Below are 21,836 nucleotides of genomic sequence, written 5' to 3'. Positions count from 1 at the left end.
TCTGTGAGAGCAGCAAGCATCCTTAGCTGCTGAACTCTTTCCTGCCTGCCCCTCCTGTTTCTCCAGAACCTGCCAAATGTTGATGATAGGGTTTCCTTAACGTGGAGGGAAAATAATGTTCATATTTGTACAGTTTCTCTGGTGCCCAGATTACACTCACTCCTGCAATTTGTACCCATGTGGTATGAGGTTGACTGAAACATTTGGGGGCACTAAAACCAAAAGGCTGTGTTCTGGGCACATCCTCCTGACCTGATAGACTGGTTCTGCCTACTGAGCTGAGTGAAAGGAAACTACACAGTGTGAAAGTGTCTGCCTAGGTCGTAGGCACTGGAACAGTTCTGGAGACAAGCATTCACCTACAGACACCTTGGAAGCTGGCGCCTGGCCACTGTCCTAGATGCCTTAGCAGTGCTGTGTCATCCAGCATTCACCACAGCCTGTTGGAAAGATACGATTGTGCAGAGGCTCAGAAGAATTAGGCTGGGAAACTAGAAGGGTGGTAATCGAACCTTGAGCCAGGATGTCTGTTGTGGTTACCCAGTGTCCTTCTGTCATGAGGACATCTAGGAGCCCTGTCTTTGGAGCAGTGGACGAAAGGAGGTAGCAAAGAATGTCCCCAGGAGTGGGGACTTTGTAGCCCTCAGCTGTACTCAGGTCAGTTTCTGCTGTATCAGCCTCCAGAGATCCAGAACCACAGAAAAATCATCACTGCCAGCAGGACTGTCTGCTTAAGACTTCTAGCTTCTTATGCGATAGGTAGTTAGTGCTTTATGTTCAGTGCATCCATTTCTGCAGGTGGGTTTTTGTTTTGTTTTGTTTTGAGACAGGGCTTCTCTGTGTAGCAGTCCTGACTGTTTTGGAACTAACAAGAACTATCCTGACTATTCTTGTAGACCAGGCAGGCCTTGATTTCACAGAGATTCACCTGCCTCTGCCTCCCCAGTGCTGGGATTAAAGGTGTGCGTCACCACTGCCCGGCCATTTCTGCAGTTTTGAGACATTCCAGGAATTATCGAACAAATAAGTGAAAGCTATATTTTATTTAATAGTTTTGTTGGGGAGTCTGTGTGTGTTGATGCTTTACTTTGATATTAACATTAGTTACGCAGGCGATGGAGGCAAAGGCCAGGTGGATCTCTGAGTTCAAGGCCAGCCTGGTCTACAGAGCAGGTTCAGGATAGCCACAGCTACACTGAGAAAACCTGTATCAGAAAACCGAAAATGAAACAACAAAGCCGTATTCAGAATGCTTCCTTGTGGAATGTCTCTGACTGGAGCATCGTCTGTCTTTGAAGTCTATGCAGACCAGCTTTTCTGCTGGGAGAGAGAACATTCCACAGAGGACAGCATGAACTTCCAAGGCCCGAGATCATGGATGGCAGTTTTCACTGCAGGGATCAAAGTGGGCTGTGGTGCTTTTCTGTGACTACTCTGTGAACAGAGGGAAAGTACTCGGTTTGGTTTTGCATAAAGCAAACTGGGGGATTTTGTTTTGTGATGAGTAAAGCTCAAGGTGCTATGACCTGTAGTTAGGAGTTTTAAATAGAGTCGGTGGTTGGAAAGGAGATACGCTTGGCTTCACTCACCCGCCAGAACTTACACTAAGACAGTTGTGGTTCTTCAGATGCCTTTAAAAACCTTCAAGATTTTTATTTGTTTGAAGATATTTTTTGCACATTATTGGTTTGCACAGCAATTGATGTAGAATAAAGTAGGTTCTAGCACTGAGAACCTGCAGATGAAGCAGAGATAAATGAGTTTCAGAGCAAAGAGTAATCGTTAACTCTGTGAAACATTAAAGATGGTGAATAGCCAGGCAGGTGGCCAGTGAACTGAACAAATATTTCTGTTATGGTTCTTCCTCAGAAACTTGGTGTCCCTGAGTAGGATGCCGCCTGCTGCCTGGGGGTTACAGCTGCACGCCTTGTAACTTCCTAAGTTTGAACCTTAAGAAGGTATTTTTTTATGCCAGGTGGAGGTGGCACATACCTTTAATCCCAACACGCGGGAGAGAGAGGCAGGCAGATCTCTGTGAGTTTGAGGCCAGAGTGAGTTTCAAGACAGCTAGGGCTTTTACACATAGAAACACTGTCTCAAAAAGGGGAAGGGGGGTTGGAGAGATGGCTCAGCGGTTAAGAGCACTTGGCTGTGATTCCAGAGGACCCAGGTTCAGTTCCCGACACCCACATGGTAGCTCACAACTGTCTGTAACTCCAGGATTTGAAGCCCTCACTCAGACACACATACAGGCAAAGAACAACAATGCACATAAAATAAAAATTTTTTTAAAAAGTATTTCTTCCCTTTGAGTCAAGGTCTCACTGCGTAGCCAGGCTGACTGGAAGCTTTTAATCTTCCTGCTGTACACTCAATACAAAGGTATATGACAGCTGTGGAAATATTATTTATCCTGCATTAGCCCCGTGAGTCTTGACATTAATTCTTTAGAGAGATAATCAGTCTGAGACTAATGAGATCTTGTGGAGCTTTGATTTTTACCTGTTTGTAGGTGTGCATGCAGGCTTCATCGTTCACAAGGGAGCAGTTAGGTGACTAATGCCCTGATTATTTGCTTTGTCTCTTCTGCTGACCTCATTTTGTGCTGGGTGGGATCTGGAGCATAAGAAATATGTGATCCTAGCTCTTTAGACCTTAGTCCAGCTGGAAAGAACTGTTTCCCAAAATATTGATATGGAACAAAAATAGCAGTTAACATTTAAAAAGCTCAGCACTCCAGGATTTAAATATTTGGAACAGCAAACTGAGAGGCATAAAACAGGAATCTTTAGGACATAGGCAGTCTGATAAGGAAGCTCTAAATAGAAAGAAAAGGTTAGGTCAGTTTGGTCAGGATTTACAGGAATATCGAAGGTTGTCTGGGTATTTAACCTAGTGGGAGCCATGGAAAGTTCCAGAGCAGAGAAGTATTGTTTCTTCTTTATGGTCACTTGTTTGCAGGATGTTTCTGGTTCCTTCTAGTGAAGGAGAAGGTCTAGTAAAGAAGTGAGCTTGGGGGTGAACTCAGAGACTTAGCAAGGTTAGTGGGCCCTGGAGACAGACAGGCTGCCTGGCTCTCACAAAGCTCAGTTCAATTCTCCACGTTTAAAATCCCAAGGTGAAGTATGTACTGTGCCCAAGGAAATAAAAGAACTGAGCCCTTGTGGAGAGAAGAAGGAAAGAGGGCAAAGGCCTTTGAAGTTTGGTAGGTGTTTGGTTTAATTGTGCCCTTCCTCCCTGGTAGAAGCTTTTATTTCTGTGATAGAGATCTGCTTCTGATTAGTTCCTTTCCTCCTTCCCTTTTTCCTTAGGCAGGGTCTCATGTAGCCTATGGTCTGCCTACTATATAGCCAAGGCTATCCTTGACTCCTGATCCTCTTTCCTTAGCCTCCCAAATAGTGCTTGGATCACAGACGTGTGCTGACTGGCTCATGAGTCATCTTTTATTGGCTTTATTTATTTGTTTGTTTGATTGGTTGGTTTTTTTTTTTTAAAGATTTATTTATTATGTATACAACATTCTGTCTGGATGCATGCCTGCAGGCCAGAAGAGGGAACCAGATCTCATTATAGATGATTGTGAGGCCATCATGTGGTTGCTGGGAATTGAACTCAGGACCTCCGGAAGAGCAGCCTGGACTCTTAACCACTGAGCCATCTCTCCAGCCCTGGTTGGTTTTTCGAGACAGGGTTTCTCCGTGTAGTCTTGGCTGTCCTGGAACTCACAGAGATTCACCTGTTTCTGCTTCCCAAGTGCTGGGATTAAAGACATAGAATATAACTCTATTTATTTATTTCTAATTATTTATTTGTTTGTTTGTTTTCAAGACAGGTTTTTTTTTTCTTTTTTAAATTTTTTTTTGTGCAGCACTGGCCATCTCTATCTGTAGACCAGGCTGGCTTTAAACTCACAGAAATCTGCCTGCCTTTGCCTCCTGAGTGCTGGGATTAAAGGAGGGCACCACCACCGCCTGGAGATTGGTTTTATTTTTTAAGATAGGGCCTCACTATGTAACCCAGCCTGGATTAGGATTTACCATCCTCCCGGGTCTGCCCCCTAGGAGCTGAGATTACAGATCTTGCTTCCAGTTTTCTTTCAGAGGCTGTGGAACAGTAGTCATTCATTACCCTGGCTGTGTATTGGAATCACCTAGGGAGCTTGTAGTAACTGTCAATGCTTGTGCGTGGTTCAGACGGTGAATCATTTTTTTTTGATACTTTTTTATTTATTTATTATGTATACAATATTCTGTCTGTGTGTATGTCTGCAGGCCAGAAGAGGGCACCAGACCTCATTACAGATGGTTGTGAGCCACCTTGTGGTTGCTGGGAATTGAACTCAGGACCTTTGGAAGAGCAGGCAGTGCTCTTAACCACTGAGCCATCTCTCCAGCCCCAGACGGTGAATCATTAACTCTCTCTGGGAGATAGGACCTAAGCAAACATAGAAATCTTTTCTTTCCTCTTAAGTTCTGTAGGTGATTCTGGATGATAAGACCTTCTGCTTTTGTGTCTGTAAAACATCTCTAGAGAGCTCTGTGTAACCTTCTATCCTTTAAGTGTCACGGTGGTTGAGAGCTGTGCAGAAATGAAGAGACATGTTTGTGAGGGTGGTTGAAGCTTTCCTTAAGCCTCGGCTTTCCTTTGTGTCAAGATGTTTTGTGTTTGTAGCCTCACTAAAGAAACTTGATGCGAGACAGATTAAAAATAGTTTTCCTAGAATCTCATCAAACTAAGGCAACTGAGTATCAGTCACAGTGTGGTAAAATCCAAAATATACCTCTGGAAGTGCTTGCTTGGAAAATGATCTGTGTTGAAAGCATTAATCAACGGTTTTGGAAATGGCTGCCCCTCACCCTTGCACCTTCAGGCCAGAGTCAATAGGTGTGCACCATTAGGGCAATCTAGTGAATTCTGTGCACTTGATTAGACCTCCATATTTTTTATTTGCGAGAGAAAGCATGTGTGTGGGGTATACATGTCCCATTATGTGTATAGAGGTTAGAGGAGCACCCACAGGAACTCTTTCTTCCATGTGGGTTATAGGTATACAAGTCATCAGCCTTAGTGGCGAGTGCCTGTATGTGCTGAGCTGCCTCACCAGCCCAAGTACCAGTATTTTATTTTATTTATTTTTATTTTTTATTTTTCGGTTTTTTGAGACAGGGTTTCTCTGTGGCTTTGGAGCCTGTCCTGGAACTAGCTCTGTAGACCAGGCTGGTCTAGAACTCCCAGAGATCCGCCTGCCTCTGCCTCCCGAGTGCTGGGATTAAAGGCATGCGCCACCATCGCCCGGCTAAGTACCAGTATTTTAAAGATGTGGAAGTAGGCCAGTCTTACAGCTTCTGCAGGTCAGTGGAAACTACCAACCACATTGGAAGGTTGAAGGTCCTGGGAGTGATCAAGATGAAGGTTCTGGTTCCCAGTCAGCTCCGCCAAATCCGTGCTGTCTTGGACAGTTCTCTGTATCTTGCTGAGTATGAATTTGTCCCTTAGAGTGGCTGCCCAGAAGTCTGAATGACTAATGTAGAAGTTTAGTGTAAGTTTCCCGTTAATTCTCTTTTCTTTCTTCATGTATGCTCCATATCATGTGGTCTTAGTACATGTCCAGTTTGAAAAACTTCAGCCCCAGACCACAATGACTTGCCAAAATGCGCACATGTTCCACCCTCCTTGCATGCCAAGGTTAAGTATGTGGTGTCAGGGGAAGCAGGAGGGAGGGACCTCTCTGGGGAAGTGGCTACAGATGGCTAGGTTAGTGGCAGCCTAGACTTCTTGGGCCTTGGTGATTCATTCTGTCCTATCTACACATAGGGTCTGTTCCACATCAGAGAGAGAAGGGTAACACAAGTCACTGGAGAATCTGGGGTACCATTGCAGCCTGAAGCTCAGGAGAAAACTGACTTCACAGTTTCCAAGGCTTTCAGGCAGTGGGAATCTTAGTGAAGCATTTCATTGTTGCAGTTCCGGAAATCTGAAAAAAATCGAATGTCTTTTTAGTCAAGGAGGAGTACCTTTGATCCACTTTAGTAGAATCAAAATGTTCTGAGAAAAATCACCTTTCTAGTTTTCCATTCTTTTCGGTATCTTTAACTATACAACATATGGTGTCTCCAAAGTACAGAACAGCCTACTTCTCTTTAGATCTTCATAGGTTTAGTTCTTTATCAAATACATCAAATTGATTTTATAGGTCTCTTTAAAACTTAAGTTTATTTTTAAAATAAAAAAATTAACCGATTTTTATGTGTGTGTTTATGAAAGCAGGCATGCCCCTGCCACAGCTCTCATGTGAAGGTCAGAGGACAGCTAGCTCTCAGGAGACAGTTTTCTCTCACCATCTTGTAGGATTCAGGGATGAAATGAAACTTTTTAAGTTTCATTAATTTGTTTTTTAAGATGGGGTCACACATAGTTTTGACTTGGTGCTTACTATGTTGACAAGGCTGGCCTTGAACTCAGAGGCCTACATTATTTTATGTGTATTTTTCAGCGTGTCTATATATGTATACCATGTGCATGCCTGGTGTACTTGGAAGTCAGAAGAGGGGATCATATATCCTGGAACTGGAGTTACAGATGCTTGTGAACTGCCCTGTGGGTTCTGGGAACAGAATCCATGTCTTAACAGATGAGCCATTGCTCCAACCCTTTCTTTGAAGTCATACATTTATCTGGTATCCAAAAATGAGTGTTTTATTGAAACAGAATCTCACCATGTAAAACAAGCTTGCCTCCAACTTGTCATTCTCCTGCTTTAATCTCCCTGGTTCTGGGAATACAGATGCTATCTTCCATGATCAGCAGCTCCCTGCTGCCCCTGTGCTAAGTATTGAACCCAGAGCCTTCTTCATGCTACTGAGTCTATGACCACCCAATCACATCCCCTGCCCCAATTTTTTTTTTTTTCTTTTTACAACTAAGGCTCTTTCTTTTATCCCTTTTAGGAATATATCATCAGGGTACAAAGGGGAATTTCCACAGAAAACAGCTGGCAGGTAAGTATTTTTGTCTATTAGAAAAAAGTGTTTAAATTTGTGGCCACTGGGTATCAGAAAATCTGGAAAAGTCAGAATATTTATATAGTAAAAATCATATTGCTTTTGGGTGTAAGCCTTTAGTTTTCTTTTTGTCTTTTAAAATTATGTATGTGTGTGTCTCTCTCAGTGTGGGTTTGTGCAAGTGAATTCCACGTCCACCGAGGCCAGAAAAGGAATTTGGATTCTGTGGGGCAGGAGTGACAGGCAGTTCCACATGATATGGTTGTTGGGGAACAAACTGGGCCCCTATAGGAGCAGTGTGAGCTCTTACCCCCTGAAGCATTTCTTCAGCATCATAAGTCTTTAACTTTAATACAGATGTACAAAGCCTTTGTTCCTGGTGGTTGGTTACCTGGAACAGTAGAAAGCAGTTCTCCAACTCAGCCCAGAAACATAACGTGAGTCACCAGGTAACAACAGTGTACAGTCAGGTCACTGTCCTTTATGGGCTAGTTTACTCTTGCACAGCTGGAGCTAACTCTTTCACTGTCCCTAAGGAGGGCTCGTCTTGAGGTCCCTGGCTCTGCTTTTCTCAGTGCTGGCCTTAAAGAGAAAAAGACAGTGGGGAAAACTAGGGGTCTTTCCCATCCCAGTTGGCTTGCAAAGGGTAGCTGAATTGTTCATGGGACTGTGGCCATCCTACCCCTTCTAATAGTATTGCCTGTGCTCTATGACCCAGCTCGAGCCTTGGCTCCACCTTAGGCAGTCTCTGACCACAGTGCTCCAAACAGTCTTTTCTTTGCCTAAAGTTTCAGACTGCTTTTATTTGGATATTTATCACATACATCTGTTTATGAATTACTCACCACTGATTTAAACACATTAATTTACTCCACTCTTAGAGCATTCCTCTGTAGCAGCATGATTTGCACTTTCCACTTCGGAGGTAAGTAACTGGTCTGAGGGCACACATTTTCAGTGTTGACGGAGCAGCGTTGTAATGTGCATTTCCCTGCAGTTAAGCACTGTGCTATCATTGGCTTCCTTTATCAGGGTTGACTTACGTGTAACATTATGTACATTTGACAAGAATCATCCTACCAGAATAGTCAAGCCCTGGTACAAGTTTTTCTAGCTCTTATTACCTTATATGGGGTACTTAACAAAAAATGGGCTCTTGGGCCCTACCTGAGTCCTACCGAATGAAGCTGTCTTATGGTGAGGTTCTAGGTGGTATCCAGGTAATTTATCTACATACATTATTTGAGAACCAGTGATAAAGACTGAAGTCAAACTACTCAAAAGCACAATGATTTCCTTACCAAGATGTCTTATTTATGGCTTCTAGTTGTAATAAAACACTTAAGACCTAAGGCAACTTGAGGAGGAAAGGACTTATTTCACCGTACAGCTTATAAGTCCATCACTGAGGGAAACCAGGACAGGAACTCAGGGCAGGAACATGGAGCAAGGACTGAAGCAGAGGCCATGGAGGAATGCTGCTTATTAGCTTGTTCCTTATGCCTTGCTCAGCCTGCTTTCATATAGTGCTCAGGACCCAGCCCATAGTGGCACACCCAGAGAAGGCTGGGTCCTCCCACATCAATCCTCAATCAATAAAATGTTCCACAGGCCAACATGTTGGGAACATTTTCTCAGTTGAGATCCCCTTTTTCCATATGACTTTAGTTGGTATCATACTGACATTAAAGTAGCCAACACACCAGCGCTAATGAGATTTGGCTGTGTTCTAAGCAGTAACAGAAGTATAACCAAGGAATGACACAGGACATAAAAACTGAACTTTTGCTGAGAAGTAAAACAGTTTTACCTACAGGAACAGACTTATCTCCAGGGGAGGTGGCATGTCTACCAGATGATGTTTTATTCCTGTCGAGGACAAACAACATCAAAGCTGTCTGTTTCCCTTTGTTTTCTAAATCATTAATCTACCTACCCCTCTACGTAATCGGTTAATATGAAAGATATTTGAAAGGCAATTTGACCTGAAAACATGACAAATTTTTTGCTGTTGTTTAAATCTCTTGTTGATGCCTTGTGAATTTGGCCAGCATTAACCAGTTTACTGCAGTCCAGGCCATCCCTGTGAGACTGCTATGTGCATTTTCTGGACTTATCAATCAAAGTGAACACTAAGCAGCACTGCTCCACTTGGCACAGATGCTCCAGCTCTGGAACACCAGAGAGTCCCAAGTCAGGAGGTGGAGAGGGATGCCTTTGCTGAATCAAAACACCACTGTTTTGTCTCTTACAGATTGTTAGAAGATACAGTGACTTCGATTTACTTAACAACAGCTTGCAGGTAAATGTTTCAAAACACTGGTGACACACATGGTTGCTTATGATATCTTTTACTGGTTAGAAGTCATATGGATAAGCTCCTTTTGTGGATGAGGACTGACTACATAGATTGCTAGAGTTCGTGCAGGAGTATCTGGGGCTCTCTCCTTTACTCTTGCTTGGCTCCTCTGCAGTTAGCAGTGTAGATCAGCATTAAACCATAACAGTAGAGACTCAGTCTTTTTCTACTCAATGATTTCTCTGAAGTACACATTAGATTCTAATATTCTAACCTGATGCCCTTAATCAAAAGAAGGAAGCTATGCAAGGACATCCAATGCCACTAGTAAAAGGCTCCTAGATAGTCTTCAGCACCATCAGAATCCCTGGCCATGTTAGTACTGAAGACTGTCAGGCTTGTGCCATTCCTCAGATTTGTGTGGCAGTAGAAACCTTTCAGTGTGTGCTGGAGTGCTTAGTTGTTGACCAGATTAGCAGGGAGGCAAAGAACTGCTCCCTTCCTTAGTGATCTAGCTATCACACACGCTGGGTGACCTCTGATGGTATGCACCAAGGTCAGGAGAACTTCTGGGTAAAAGGGAACATATTGCTTCCTTTTCCTTCAAACGGCCATGTTTTATGTCAGACTTCAGAAAATGGTGTCAGTAGAGCCCAAACATTATTTACTGTAAAAACATGAGTACTTTTCTTCTGCAATTGACCCAGTAATCTGTAGGACACTATAGTTGCTTTCTGTTGTACCTTTGATCTTTGTTGTATAGTTCTGGGGATTGAGTGCAGGGTGTTTCACATGCTGTCACATGATCTGTCTACCACTGAGCTATACCTTCAGATAATATTTGGTTTTAATTTTAGTATGACCAGTTGATCTCTAGATAACAAACATGTTGACAGAGATTGAATGATTGTTATTTTCTCGAGATAAATCTTGCCATGTACTGGCCTGGAACTTATTTTTGCTCCAGTGTAGTTTTTCTTTTTAAAATTAGTGCTTCTGATATGCATCTTATTTCAGATATTCACATACTGTGTGGGGTAGGGGTTGTTTTGAGACAGAGTTCCATACTGCTTAGCTGGTTTCCAACTTACTACATAGCCCAGTATGACCTTGAACTCCTCCTGCCTTCTCAAATGCTGGGATTACAGGAATGGGCCACCACATCTGGCAGTGGAAAGTTTTTCTTCATCCAAGTAAACAAACAGAAGAAAGTATGTGCAGCTTTTTGGCAATGAAATAATTTTAAAACAACCTCTATAACCAAAGGACTCAGAAACCTCAGAATGAAACTCTGACCGTGGTTTTCAGTATCTGATTACTCTCTACAGATAAGTGTATTCCTGTGAAGGAGAGAAATATAATCTCAATCTCAAGTATGGGGTGGGTCTGAGTACAGTGGGAACAAACTTTAGTATAATGATATTTCTGAATGCAAACTTACATGCCATATGATATAATTATATGAAATGTTTAGCAAAAAAAGGTTCGAAGGAAATATGCCAAAATGTTAACACTCATGATCCCCAGGTGGCAGGATTATGTTTTTTTTTTCTTTTAGCTCTTTATAGTGTTTGGTACTTTCCATGTTCTGTTAAAATGCATGTAGACTATATAAGTAAAAAAAGAAAATAGAAAAGTCTGTGTTTTCCAAAAAATTTTATGGTTATCATATTTCATAGGCACAGCACAGAAAAAAAAGCACCATATTTCAAATAAATACAGTGTCAAATTAGCAGCCAGCCAGGGAGGTCATGCATCGATGAAAAGGAAAGGAGAAAGGGGTTGGAGTGATGGGAAAACCCAGACTCTGGCCTGGTGGTAGACCTTGGATCAGCCATCTCTTCTTTTAGGTCTCATTTTGTCCTTCTCAAATGAAGAGTGACTTCTGTGGTCTCTCTTATTCCAAATGTTTTATGATTTCAATTTTACAGCCTGTAGTTGACCTTGGAGAGCTTATTTTATGAGATAAATTAAAGGTTGTTGAGAGTTTAGAACACTCACTGGCATATGCCTGAAGGTGATTGTTAAAATCTGATGATGGAAGGGAGTAAGGAGCATGACCAGTTCGGAGGTTTTACCTCCAGATAAAAGTTAACTTCCTGGAAACATTGGTAGAGTCTGTGTGTAATTTAGAAGCTTCTACTAGGCCAGAGGACCAGTTTCAGGTTCCACCTTGGGGACCTTCTAGCTCTGCACTTCTCCCTGAAGTTGGTATAAGTAGAACTCAGGAACTTCTCTGCTGGCTTTGTAGAGTCCCACCCAGCTTTCCCCTTCAAGGGAAGTTTTTTTTTTGTTGTTATTGTTGTTTGTTTTTTGTTTTTTATGTTTTTTATTGATATTTATTGAGCTCTACATTTTTCTCTGCTGCCCTCCCTGCTTCTCCTCTCCCCCGCTTCAACCCTCCCCCAAGGTCCCCATGCCCCCAATTTACTCAGGAGATCTTTTTCTAATTTCTATTTCCCATGTAGATTAGATCTATGTATGTCTCTCTTACTGTCCTCATTGTTGTCTAAGTTCTCTGGCATTGTGGTTTGTAGGATGGCTTTTTTTTTCTTCTGTGTAAGTTCTCCATTGTGTAAATGTACCACATTTTTCTTATTCATTCTATGATCAAGGGGCATTTAGGTTGTTTCCAGGTTCTGGCTATGACAAATAAAGCTGTTATGAACATAGTTGAGCACATGTCCTTGTGGCACAATTGAGCATCCTTTGGATATATCCCCAAAAGTGGTATTACTGGGTCTTGAGGAAGGTTGTTTCCTAATTTTCTGAGAAATTGCCACACTGACATCCAAAGGGGCTATACCAGCTTGTATATACACCAGCAATGCAGAAGTGTTTCCTTTTCCCCACAACCTCTCCAGCATAAGTTGTCATCAGTGTTTTTGATCTTGGCTATTCTTACAGGTATAAGATGGAATCTCAGAGTTGTTTTGATTTTCACGTAAGGGCGGGTGTGGTGGTGGCACAGGTCAGTAATCCTACTACCCTACAGGGCGATGAGAGGCAGAGATAAAATTCCCAGCTTGAGGACCAGCTAACTTAGCGCGTGAAGCAGGAACAACTAAAAGGCTGTGGCTCAAATGAGGTGGAAAGTGAGAAGTGACACGCAAGGTTGTCCTTCAGCCTCCACGCGTACACTATGACACCAGCACACCTGGGTCCACGCACACACACCGTATACATGCAAAAGAAAGTAAAAAAAAAAATAGATTGGTTGGGGCTTGGAGCTCTCACCATTCAAGACAGACATTTCAGGCTGGTAGAGTGCTGGCCTAGCACACATGGAGCTCGGGGTTCAGTTTCCTGGCTCCACAGAGAGTATGGTATTGTGGTACACACCTATGCTCCCAGCCTTTAGGAGGTGGGGGCATGAGGGTCAGGCTCATAGCCATTCTCAGCTACCTAGAGAGTTTGAGACTACTCCCTCAAAACAAACAAACAAACAAACAGAAAAGACAACTGTTTTATCAAATACATTCTTATATCCCCACCATAAATGGAAAATACTGGTGTTTGAATCCAGTGCTGCATATGGGACGATGTAGGACTCATCACTCAGTGGGTGCTGTTGTATGGACCATGCAGTCCCGTGTGTTCATAATAAATAAATAATTTTAAAAAACCTTGCCTAAAATATCATTTTAATTAGAAAAAGAATGTTTTTCTCTTTTAGTTGAGAAGGGTACGTGAGTATGATAAATATTTCATCACAGAATAAAAAAATCACAACCTGCTCCCAGAGATAGCTATGTGTGAATCTTTTAAGAGAGTTTTCATGGGAGCTGGAATGATGGCTCAGAAGTTAAAAGTACTGGCTGCTTTTCCAGAGGACCTAAGTTTGATTCCCAGAACCCACTTGGTGGCTCATAACCATCTATATCTCCAGTTCTAGGGGCTCTGAAGCCCTCTCTAGGCATGGATGTGGTGCATAGGCATAAATGCAAGAAAAACAGTTACACACATAAAAATTTTAAAAATTAAAAAGCTTTTTTTTTTTTTTTTTATGATTTTTCGAGACAGGGTTTCTCCGTAGCTTTTGGTTCCTGTCCTGGAACTAGCTCTTGTAGACCAGGCTGGCCTCGAACTCACAGAGATCCACCTGCCTCTGCCTCCCGAGTGCTGGGATTAAAGGCGTGCGCCACCACCGCCCGGCTAATTAAAAAGCTTTTGAGGAAAGAAAAAGACACTGTCCACTCCCATATATGAGCACATCCATGGTTTAAATAAAAATAAGATTATGTTCTACAAATTTCATAAGGTATTTTTAGGATATACCAGTTATGTTTTAGGCTACATTGATATATAACCTTAGTAATGCTTTCTGCCCTTGAGCAACATCAAATAAAATGATTGTCATGCTGAGTGATGTGCTTTCTTTGTACTTATGCATTATATTTAGCTAAGCAAGAAACTGTAATCACTCCTTGGCCTTTCTGCTAAGATAAAGTGAAGAAACTCCTTAGATAAAGCTTAATTTTATGAATGAGAAAAAAACCCTTGAAATTTAAGTGTCTTATCTAGTGACAAACTACTATGATAGAAAATGTATCCTAATTGTCTGAAACGTTTTCATAGTTTTACGGGAGAAATAGGCAACTTAGAGTTGTCAGCTAGCCGTTTTCCCATGACATCGTACTCATTACTTTCTGTTGCTGTGATAAAACACCGTGACTCATAGAAGAAAGTTTATTCTGACTGAGGTTAGAGCCCCTGATGGTGGGGCAGCATGGCAGCCTGAGCAGCGAGCTGGGAGTTCATATCTCGGAGTCCAGGCATGAAGGAGAGAGAACAAACTGCAAGGAGGGCAGGGCTGGAGGCTCTCAAGACCTGCCTCTAGTGAAGGCTCCGCCAGCAAGGCCACACTTCTCAAACCTCCCCAAACAGAACCACCAACTTGAGACCAAGCACTCACCACATGTATGATCCTATAGGGTCCATTCTCATTCCAACCACACGTCTTAATTCATTGGACTGTGTCATCGTTGCTTGAAAAATCTAGAGTGGAACCTGAGTTAGGTTTGCCCCTGTGACTAGCTTACCATGCATCCTTTTCTAAATTTGAGGTGCCCTTCTCATTTGGCCTTACCCTCAGTCAATCAATATGCATATCGTTTGGATTGCTTTTTTGTTTTTATTTTTATTTTTGGTTCAAGTGTCAAATAGCACTACTATAGTACTACTCTTTGAAAGTGACCTTACTTTGCTTTTCAAGTTTAAAAATAGTCTCAAAAGTTTGAAGTGATCTGGAAAATGGTAGGAGATTGAGCACCCACTTTTACCTTTTCTTCCTCCATAGCTATTGTAAGCAATAATAAATTGACTTACACACACACACACACACACACACACACACACACACACCTTCAAGGACAAATAGAAATGCTGAAGTGAAAACCACAACAAAGCATTTATGTTGAAAACCCAAATGACATCTAGGTGTGGTGGTCCACAACTTTAATGCTAGCACTTGTGAGGCATAGGCAGGCAGATCTCTGTAAATTCATGGCCAGCCTGGTCTACAGAGTGAGTTCCTGAATAGGCAGGGCTGTTACACACAGAAAACCTGTTTAGGGTTTCGGTTGCTGTGAAGAGACACTATGACCACAGCAACTCTTATAAGAGAAAAAAATTTAATTGAGGTGGCATCTTACAGTTCAGAGGTTCAGTCCATTATCATCACGCCAGGGAGCATGGTGGCCTGCAGGAAGACATGCTGCTGGCTGCAGCTTCATCACAAGGCAACAGGAAATTGTTGGGTCACACTGAGCAAAGAGATCCCAAAGCCCAGCTCCACAGTGACACTCTTTCTCCAACAAGATTATACCCACTCCACAGATTCAACGCAATGCCCATTAAAATCTCAGCAAAATTCTTTAAAGTCCGTGAAAGAATGGTATTCAACTTCATATGGAAAAGCAAAAAAACCCAGGATATAGCCAAAACAATCCTGTACAATAAAAGAACTTCTGGAGGCATCACAATCCCTGACTTCAAACTCTACTACAGATCTACAGTACTGAAAACAGCCTGGTATTGGCATAAGAACAGACAGGAGGACCAATGGAACCAAATAGAAGACCCGGATGTCAATCCACTCATCTTCGAACACCTGATCTTTGATAAAGAAGTGAAAAATATCAAATGGAAAAAAGAAAGCGTATTTAACAAGTGGTGCTGGCATAACTGGATATCAACATGTAGAAGAATGAAAATAGACCTATATCGATCACCATGCATAAAACTCAAGTCCAAATAGATCAAAGACCTTAACATAAAGCCAGCGACACTGAACCTCATAGAAGAGAAAGTAGGAAGTACACTTGAACGCATTGGCACACGGAACCACTTCCTAAATAGACCCCAGCAGCACAGACACTGAGAGAAACAATTAATAAATGGGACCTCCTGAAACTGAAAAGCTTCTGTAAAGTAAAGGACATGGTCAATAAGACAAAACAACAGCCTACAACAGAGAAGAAAAGATCTTCTCTAACCCCACATCAGACAGAGGCCTGATCTCCAAAATACACAAAGAACTCAAGAAATTGGACACCAAAAGATCACATAATCCAATAAAAAAAATGGAGTACAAACCTAAACAGAGAACTCTCCACAGAGGAATCTAAAATGGCTGAAAGACACTTAAGAAAATGTTAAACATCCTTAGTCATCAGAGGATGACTAATCAAAACAACTCTGAGATTCCATCTTACACCTGAAAGAATGGCCAAGTTCAAAAATACTGATGACAACTTATGCTGGAGAGGTTGTGGGGAAAAGGAAACACTCCTGCATTGCTGGTGTATATACAAGCTGGTATAGCCCTTTTGGATGTCAGTGTGGTGATTTCTCAGAAAATTAGGAAACAACCTTCCTCAAGACCCAGTAATACCACTTTTGGGGATATATCCAAAGGATGCTCAATTGTGCCACAAGGACATGTGCTCAACTATGTTCATAGCAGCATTGTTTGTCATAGCCAGAACCTGGAAACAACCTAAGTTCCCCTCGATCGAAGAATGGATAAAGAAAATGTGGTACATTTACACAATGGAGTACTTACACAGAAGAAAAAAATAATGACAGCTTGAATTTTGCAGGAAAATGGATGGAGCTAGAAAACATTATTTTTAGTGAGGTAACCCAGACACAGAAAGACAATTATCACATATACTCACCCATAGGTGGTTTTTAAAATAAAGCAAAGAAAGCCATCCTACAAACCACAATGCCAGAGAACTTAGACAACAATGAGGACAGTAAGAGAGACATACATAGATCTAATCTACATGGGAAATAGAAATTAGAAAAAGACAAGATCTCCTGAGTAAATTGGGGGCATGGGGAACTTGGGGGAGGGTTGAAGCGGGGGAGGGGAGAAGCAGGGAGGGCAGCAGAGAAAAATGTAGAGTTCAATAAATATCAATTTTAAAAAAGACTATACCCACTCCAACAAAACCACACCTCCTAATAGTGCTATTCCCTGAGATGGGAGCCATTTACATTCACATTATCACATTCCACTCCCTGGCCCCCATAAACTTGTTAGAGTATCATAATGTGCCAGGCGGTGGTGGTACATGCCTTTAATCCCAACACTTCGGAGGCATAGACGGGCAGATCTCTGTGAGTTCAAGGCCAAGCCTGATCAACAGAATGTGTTCCAAGTCAGCCAAAGATACACAGAGAAACCCTATCTCTAAAAAACAAAAGAAAACAAAAAAATCCACATAGTCTAGCACAGTCTCAACAATGTTTAAAAGTCCAAAATTCAAAATCTCTTCTGAGAGACATGCAATCTCTTACTGTTATCACCTGTAAAATCAAAATCAAAGAACATCTTATACTTCCAACATATAATGGTACAGGACATACACTACCATTCCAAAACATAGGGAAGGAAACATAACAAGGAAATACTGAACCAAAGCAAGACCCACATCCAGCTTGGAGTTTGGGAAAAACTGCAAACTCTGCATTTTTGTGTCTTATGTCAAAATTCTCTTCAGATCTCCAACTCCATTCAGCTTTGTCAACTACAACACACTTCTTTTGGGCTGTTTCTGCTCCCTGTTAGAAGCTTTCCTCAGCAGGTATCCCACAGCACTGGCTTCTTTAACATCTTGGGTTCTTTAAGGCAATTCAGCCCTCAATTTCACAGCTTCACAAAATGGGCTCTCTGGGCCTCCATTCAGGGACACCACAAGACATGTCTGGCCTCTGCAGCTTGGAGGCTAATTCCACTGCCTACATCTCTGTCCTTAACTCTAAAGCCAGAACCACGTGGCTAAAGCTGCTAAACTCTGCTGCTTTCTGGACTGGACCGTGGCCCCCTCGTTCAATTACACCTTCATCAACTTTCTGTCCTTCACTGACTAATCTTGACTGTCCTGAAACTAGATCTCTAGACGAGGCTGGCCTCAAACTCAGAGATGTAAAAAGGCAAAATTCTGAGATGGGAAGCAGATAACCTCATAGGATCCTATTTATAACACAGAACCCAAAATAGGCTCAGCAGTTGTGAATGTATTTGTAAGGAATATCATTTTTCCTAGTGTAAATACAATAATGTAACTGGAGGCAGGAGACAGGGTATGCAAGATGAGGTCAGAACTATGAAAGAGAACTTCTTTTTTGTTCTTTGTTTTTTGAGACAAAGTTTCTCTTGTAGCCTGAAACTCGCTTTGTAGACCACTCTGGCCTTGAACTCAGAGATCTGCCTGCCTCTGAGCTGGGATCCACTGTTCAGCTGTGAAGGAGACCTTAATCCCATCACCCATCATGAAAATATTACAAATACTGCCCAGGAATGTAGAGTCAAGACATTCCCCAATGCCAAAAGATCAGAACTGCTATGGTTGTTCCAGGGTCTGGAGAACCTGGCCCATGGGCTGTGGAGGAAGTAGTTTCATAGGACTACTAATGTTAACTTTGTAAAAACAATTTCTCTTGGTACTATGTCCAATAAACATACCAATAAAATGTTGGTAAAAGTGAAACAATCGGTTACTATGATTAGTATATAATTTTATCAATCATGAGATGTATAGTTTTATATATATAAAATTTTTAATCTTTAAAGTCTGCATTGTTTTATATTTAATGAATTACAGATGTTTCAGGATTCAGATATCAAACTTACTTGTGGATATATAACACAACTATAACTCCCCCCTCATCTTCCTTTTTTTCCTTCCGTTCTTTCAGATTGCAGGCTTGAGTCTGCCTCTTCCTCCTAAGAAACTGATTGGAAACATGGACCGTGAATTCATCGCTGAGAGACAGAGAGGCCTGCAGAACTACCTTAATGTTATCATGGCAAATCATGTCTTGTCCAATTGTGAGCTGCTTAAGAAGTTCCTGGACCCGAACAACTATTCTGCAAACTACACTGGTAAGAAACAGGGTCTGTGAAGTGCAGTCATGTGGGGCTTGGGCTCAGCAAGAGATAATATATGGGAAAGCTCTACTTCCATATGGGGGAAATGTGCACATTTGTAACAGGATAGTGTTTCTTTGCAAAGATTTTCTTGATTGTATTTTTCTATATATTTTTAGAAGGGGCATAATTTCCTTCCAAAATATTTTTGATGCCTGTACAGAAAATACAGAAGAGAAACAATTGTGTCTGTACCTCTGATTGCCCATTATCTTCTCTTTGGAACAGAGCAGACAGCCCACAGCAGTAGTGCACAGAGCACCCTCAGTCTGGTTTATGTTTACAGTGTGGAATATGTCTCGGTTTTCTTTAAATAGTTTTTAAATGTAATGTTGATTTAGAAGGGCTGTTTCTATGTCCTCACACCTCCTTCCTGAGGCTCTTGTGTGTCATGCGCAGAGGGTGGCTCCCCAGGATCAGGGTTTTTGCTTCCCTGCTAGTTCCACACAAAGTCAGCATCAAATACCCAAGCCTGACATCAGCAGAAGGAAGAACTAAATATCTACTTCCCTCTGGTGTGGCCTTTAGGGGCCTTTAAAACTATTATAGAGTTACCCTGATAAACAGAAAAAACAGATTATTTAAAGCCAAGCCATGCTTTAAGGGTTTCTAAATGGAACTCTGGTTGTTAATTTCTTGTTAAGGTAATAGATTCTGTTATTGTTTCTTTTTAAAAAAAAATAGTTTTTATTTGTATTTTATGTACATTGGTGTTCTGCCACACATGTAGTATGCCTGTGTGAGGGTGTCAGATCCCCTGGAACAGGAATTATAAACAGTTGTGAGCTGCCATGTGGGTCCTGGTACTTAAACCCAGGTCCGCTGGAAGAGCAGCCAGCATGCCCAACCGCTGAGCCATCCCTCCAGACCCCTGTTACTGGATCTTTTAAAACATTGTTGTTTTTTTTTTAATATTTTTTATGGTTTATTTAACTTTTATTTTATGTGCATTGGTGTGAAGGTGTCAGAGACCCTGCAACTGGATCTTCGGACAGTTGTGAGCTGCCATGTGGGTACTGGGAATTGAACTTGGGTCCTCTGGAAGAGCAGTTAGTACTCTTAACCACTGAGCCATCTCTCCAGCCCCTAAAACATTGTTTTTTAAAGCCAGACTCATTCCTACAACTCTAGCACTTGGGAAGAGGATTGCCATAAGTTTATACAGTAAGTTCCAGGCCAGCTTGGACAACAAAGTGAGATCCTATTTCAAAAATGCTAAACAAACACAAATTACTGTATCTGAATTAATAGGAAGACACTTGTCATTCTGTTTGAGAAGGGACACCTGGAAGCCTATTTCTCGTTGGGCTCCAAACCTTCCCAGTCAGTGCTCAGTCTATGTGTATGCCAGTCTGTGGAGTCTGTGAGCTCCCGATCTGTCTATGCAGCTGAGTGTGAGCTCACTGCTCACAGCGAGGTTCTCTAGGCTCTCTCACCAGGTGTAGTTGGCATCATAAGAACTTGTCTAAAGAACAGAGTTGAGGCCCTTCCCAGACCTGCCGGATCAGGAACTGACTTTAAAGGTTGTCCGGTGATTTGCGTATGCATTGCAGTGTGATGAGCCTTGTGGAGGTTTTTGCCATCTTCTAGTGGATGTTATACAAGATGAAGGAAAATGCTTTTCCAGAATCTAGTCAGGGAAAGGAATGGGTATTAAAATTCGTTTACTGTAGGTTACAAAGTCAAGCATTGTATGGTTACAAGGATTCCATTATTTCCTTCTTAAGCACTTTGACACTGGACGGGAACTCAGAAGAGCTTCAGTTCTGCCGCTGCCTTTTGACTCTTTCATCTCTTTCTCCAAGTCTCACCTTGACTGTTCCAAAGTTGTCAGCAGGTCACTTTTCTTAAGGTTTATTTATTTATTATGTATATAGTGTTCTGTCTGCATGTATACCTGCACCCCAGAAGAGGGCACCAGATCTTCTTATAGATGGTTGTGAACCACTGTGTGGTTGCTGGGAATTAAACTCAGGACCTCTGGAAGAGCAGCCAGCCAGTGCTCTTAATCACAGAGCCATTTCTCCAGCCCCCCAGCAGGTCATCTTTAATGAATCAACTCAGCTGTCTTCACATTTGTCAGCCTTATCTCCTGACAGTGTCTGCTGATGCTCTCGTGAGGGCAGGTGTCGAGCTGTAGTGGGCAGGTAGCGATCACTTCTATTCAGCATCATCAGTGACATGCCACACCGTGTGCCAGGATAGGCATGAAGCACATGCATTTCTTATATTCAAAGAGCTTAGACCAGAGAGTAGTAATGTACATGGGGTAGACACAGAAGGCATCTTAGAGCTGTTATCTCAAAACTAACCATGTGTCTACATGTATGTATATGTGTATACACACAGCATGTACACATGTGTGCGTGTGTACAAATGGATGTGTGCACGTGGAGGCCAGAAGTTGATGTCAGGTATCTTTCACTCCCCACTTTATTATTTTTGTTTACGACAGGGTCTCTCACTGAGCCTGAAACTTGTCATTTCCCAGGGTGGCCAGCCAGAGCACCAATCCTATCTATTCTGCCTCGGCAGCAACAGGATTCAGTGCTGATCAATGCCTCCAAGTTTTCACATGGGTGCTTGAACTCAGACTTCAGGTTGTCAGGTGTGCTTACACAGCAAGGATTTTATTGGCAGATTCTTCTCCTGGGTCCCAGCTGCCTTATAGATGAGGGAGCTAAGATCTTAAAGAGGCAGGGCTTACTTAGGCCCTGCACATTTGTTTGGCTCTGTCCTATCAGAGTTTTCCAAGTTAAAATGTTATTTGGTTTCTAGAAGTTTGTCTGTTTTCCTTCTGTTACCATCTAGGGATCTTGATCAGGTTTGTTTTCTCTATCAGTTAAAGAACTAAAAGGCTGGAAAAATCCGGAGTGAAACATGGAGCAATAGCAAAAATCTTAAACACAGCAAAGTGAGTCATCAGGTGAGGAAAGGAAGGCCACAGAGAGAAAACCCTCTGCACAGCTGAGCTGAAGCTGTCTTTCCTTGAGGGTGAGGGCTTTTAAGAGTTTTTAAGGGGTCACCATCCGTAATTCAGAGTTGATCAGTTTGAGCAAAGATGAGGAGTGTTATAGGTCCACAGCTTTGATAG

At 42.1% G+C, this 21,836-nt stretch overlaps 1 protein-coding gene across 13 annotated transcripts in view; it reads left to right on the top strand.

Annotated features, from left to right (window-relative positions):
• Pxk (PX domain containing serine/threonine kinase like) overlaps nt 1–21,836 on the top strand; it is a 68,611-nt gene that overhangs the window by 11,207 nt on the left and 35,568 nt on the right. For 12 of the 13 annotated variants that reach the window (XM_041662481.1, XM_041662480.1, XM_041662490.1 and 9 more), the window contains exons 2-4: nt 6,948–6,998; nt 9,256–9,303; nt 18,511–18,697. In XM_041662481.1, coding sequence (XP_041518415.1) covers nt 6,948–6,998; nt 9,256–9,303; nt 18,511–18,697 — 286 coding nt within the window. Of the gene's footprint in view, nt 1–6,947; nt 6,999–9,255; nt 9,304–18,510; nt 18,698–20,484; nt 20,580–21,836 lie in introns of those variants that run through there. The other variant, XM_041662491.1, reaches the window with a different exon arrangement.

The sequence above is a fragment of the Microtus oregoni genome, unplaced genomic scaffold (assembly GCF_018167655.1).
Source record: "Microtus oregoni isolate MIOR12 unplaced genomic scaffold, Mior012 000013F_ref0000133, whole genome shotgun sequence".
NCBI classification, from domain to species: Eukaryota; Metazoa; Chordata; class Mammalia; order Rodentia; family Cricetidae; genus Microtus; species Microtus oregoni.
This window is presented reverse-complemented; position numbering and strand designations above follow the sequence as displayed.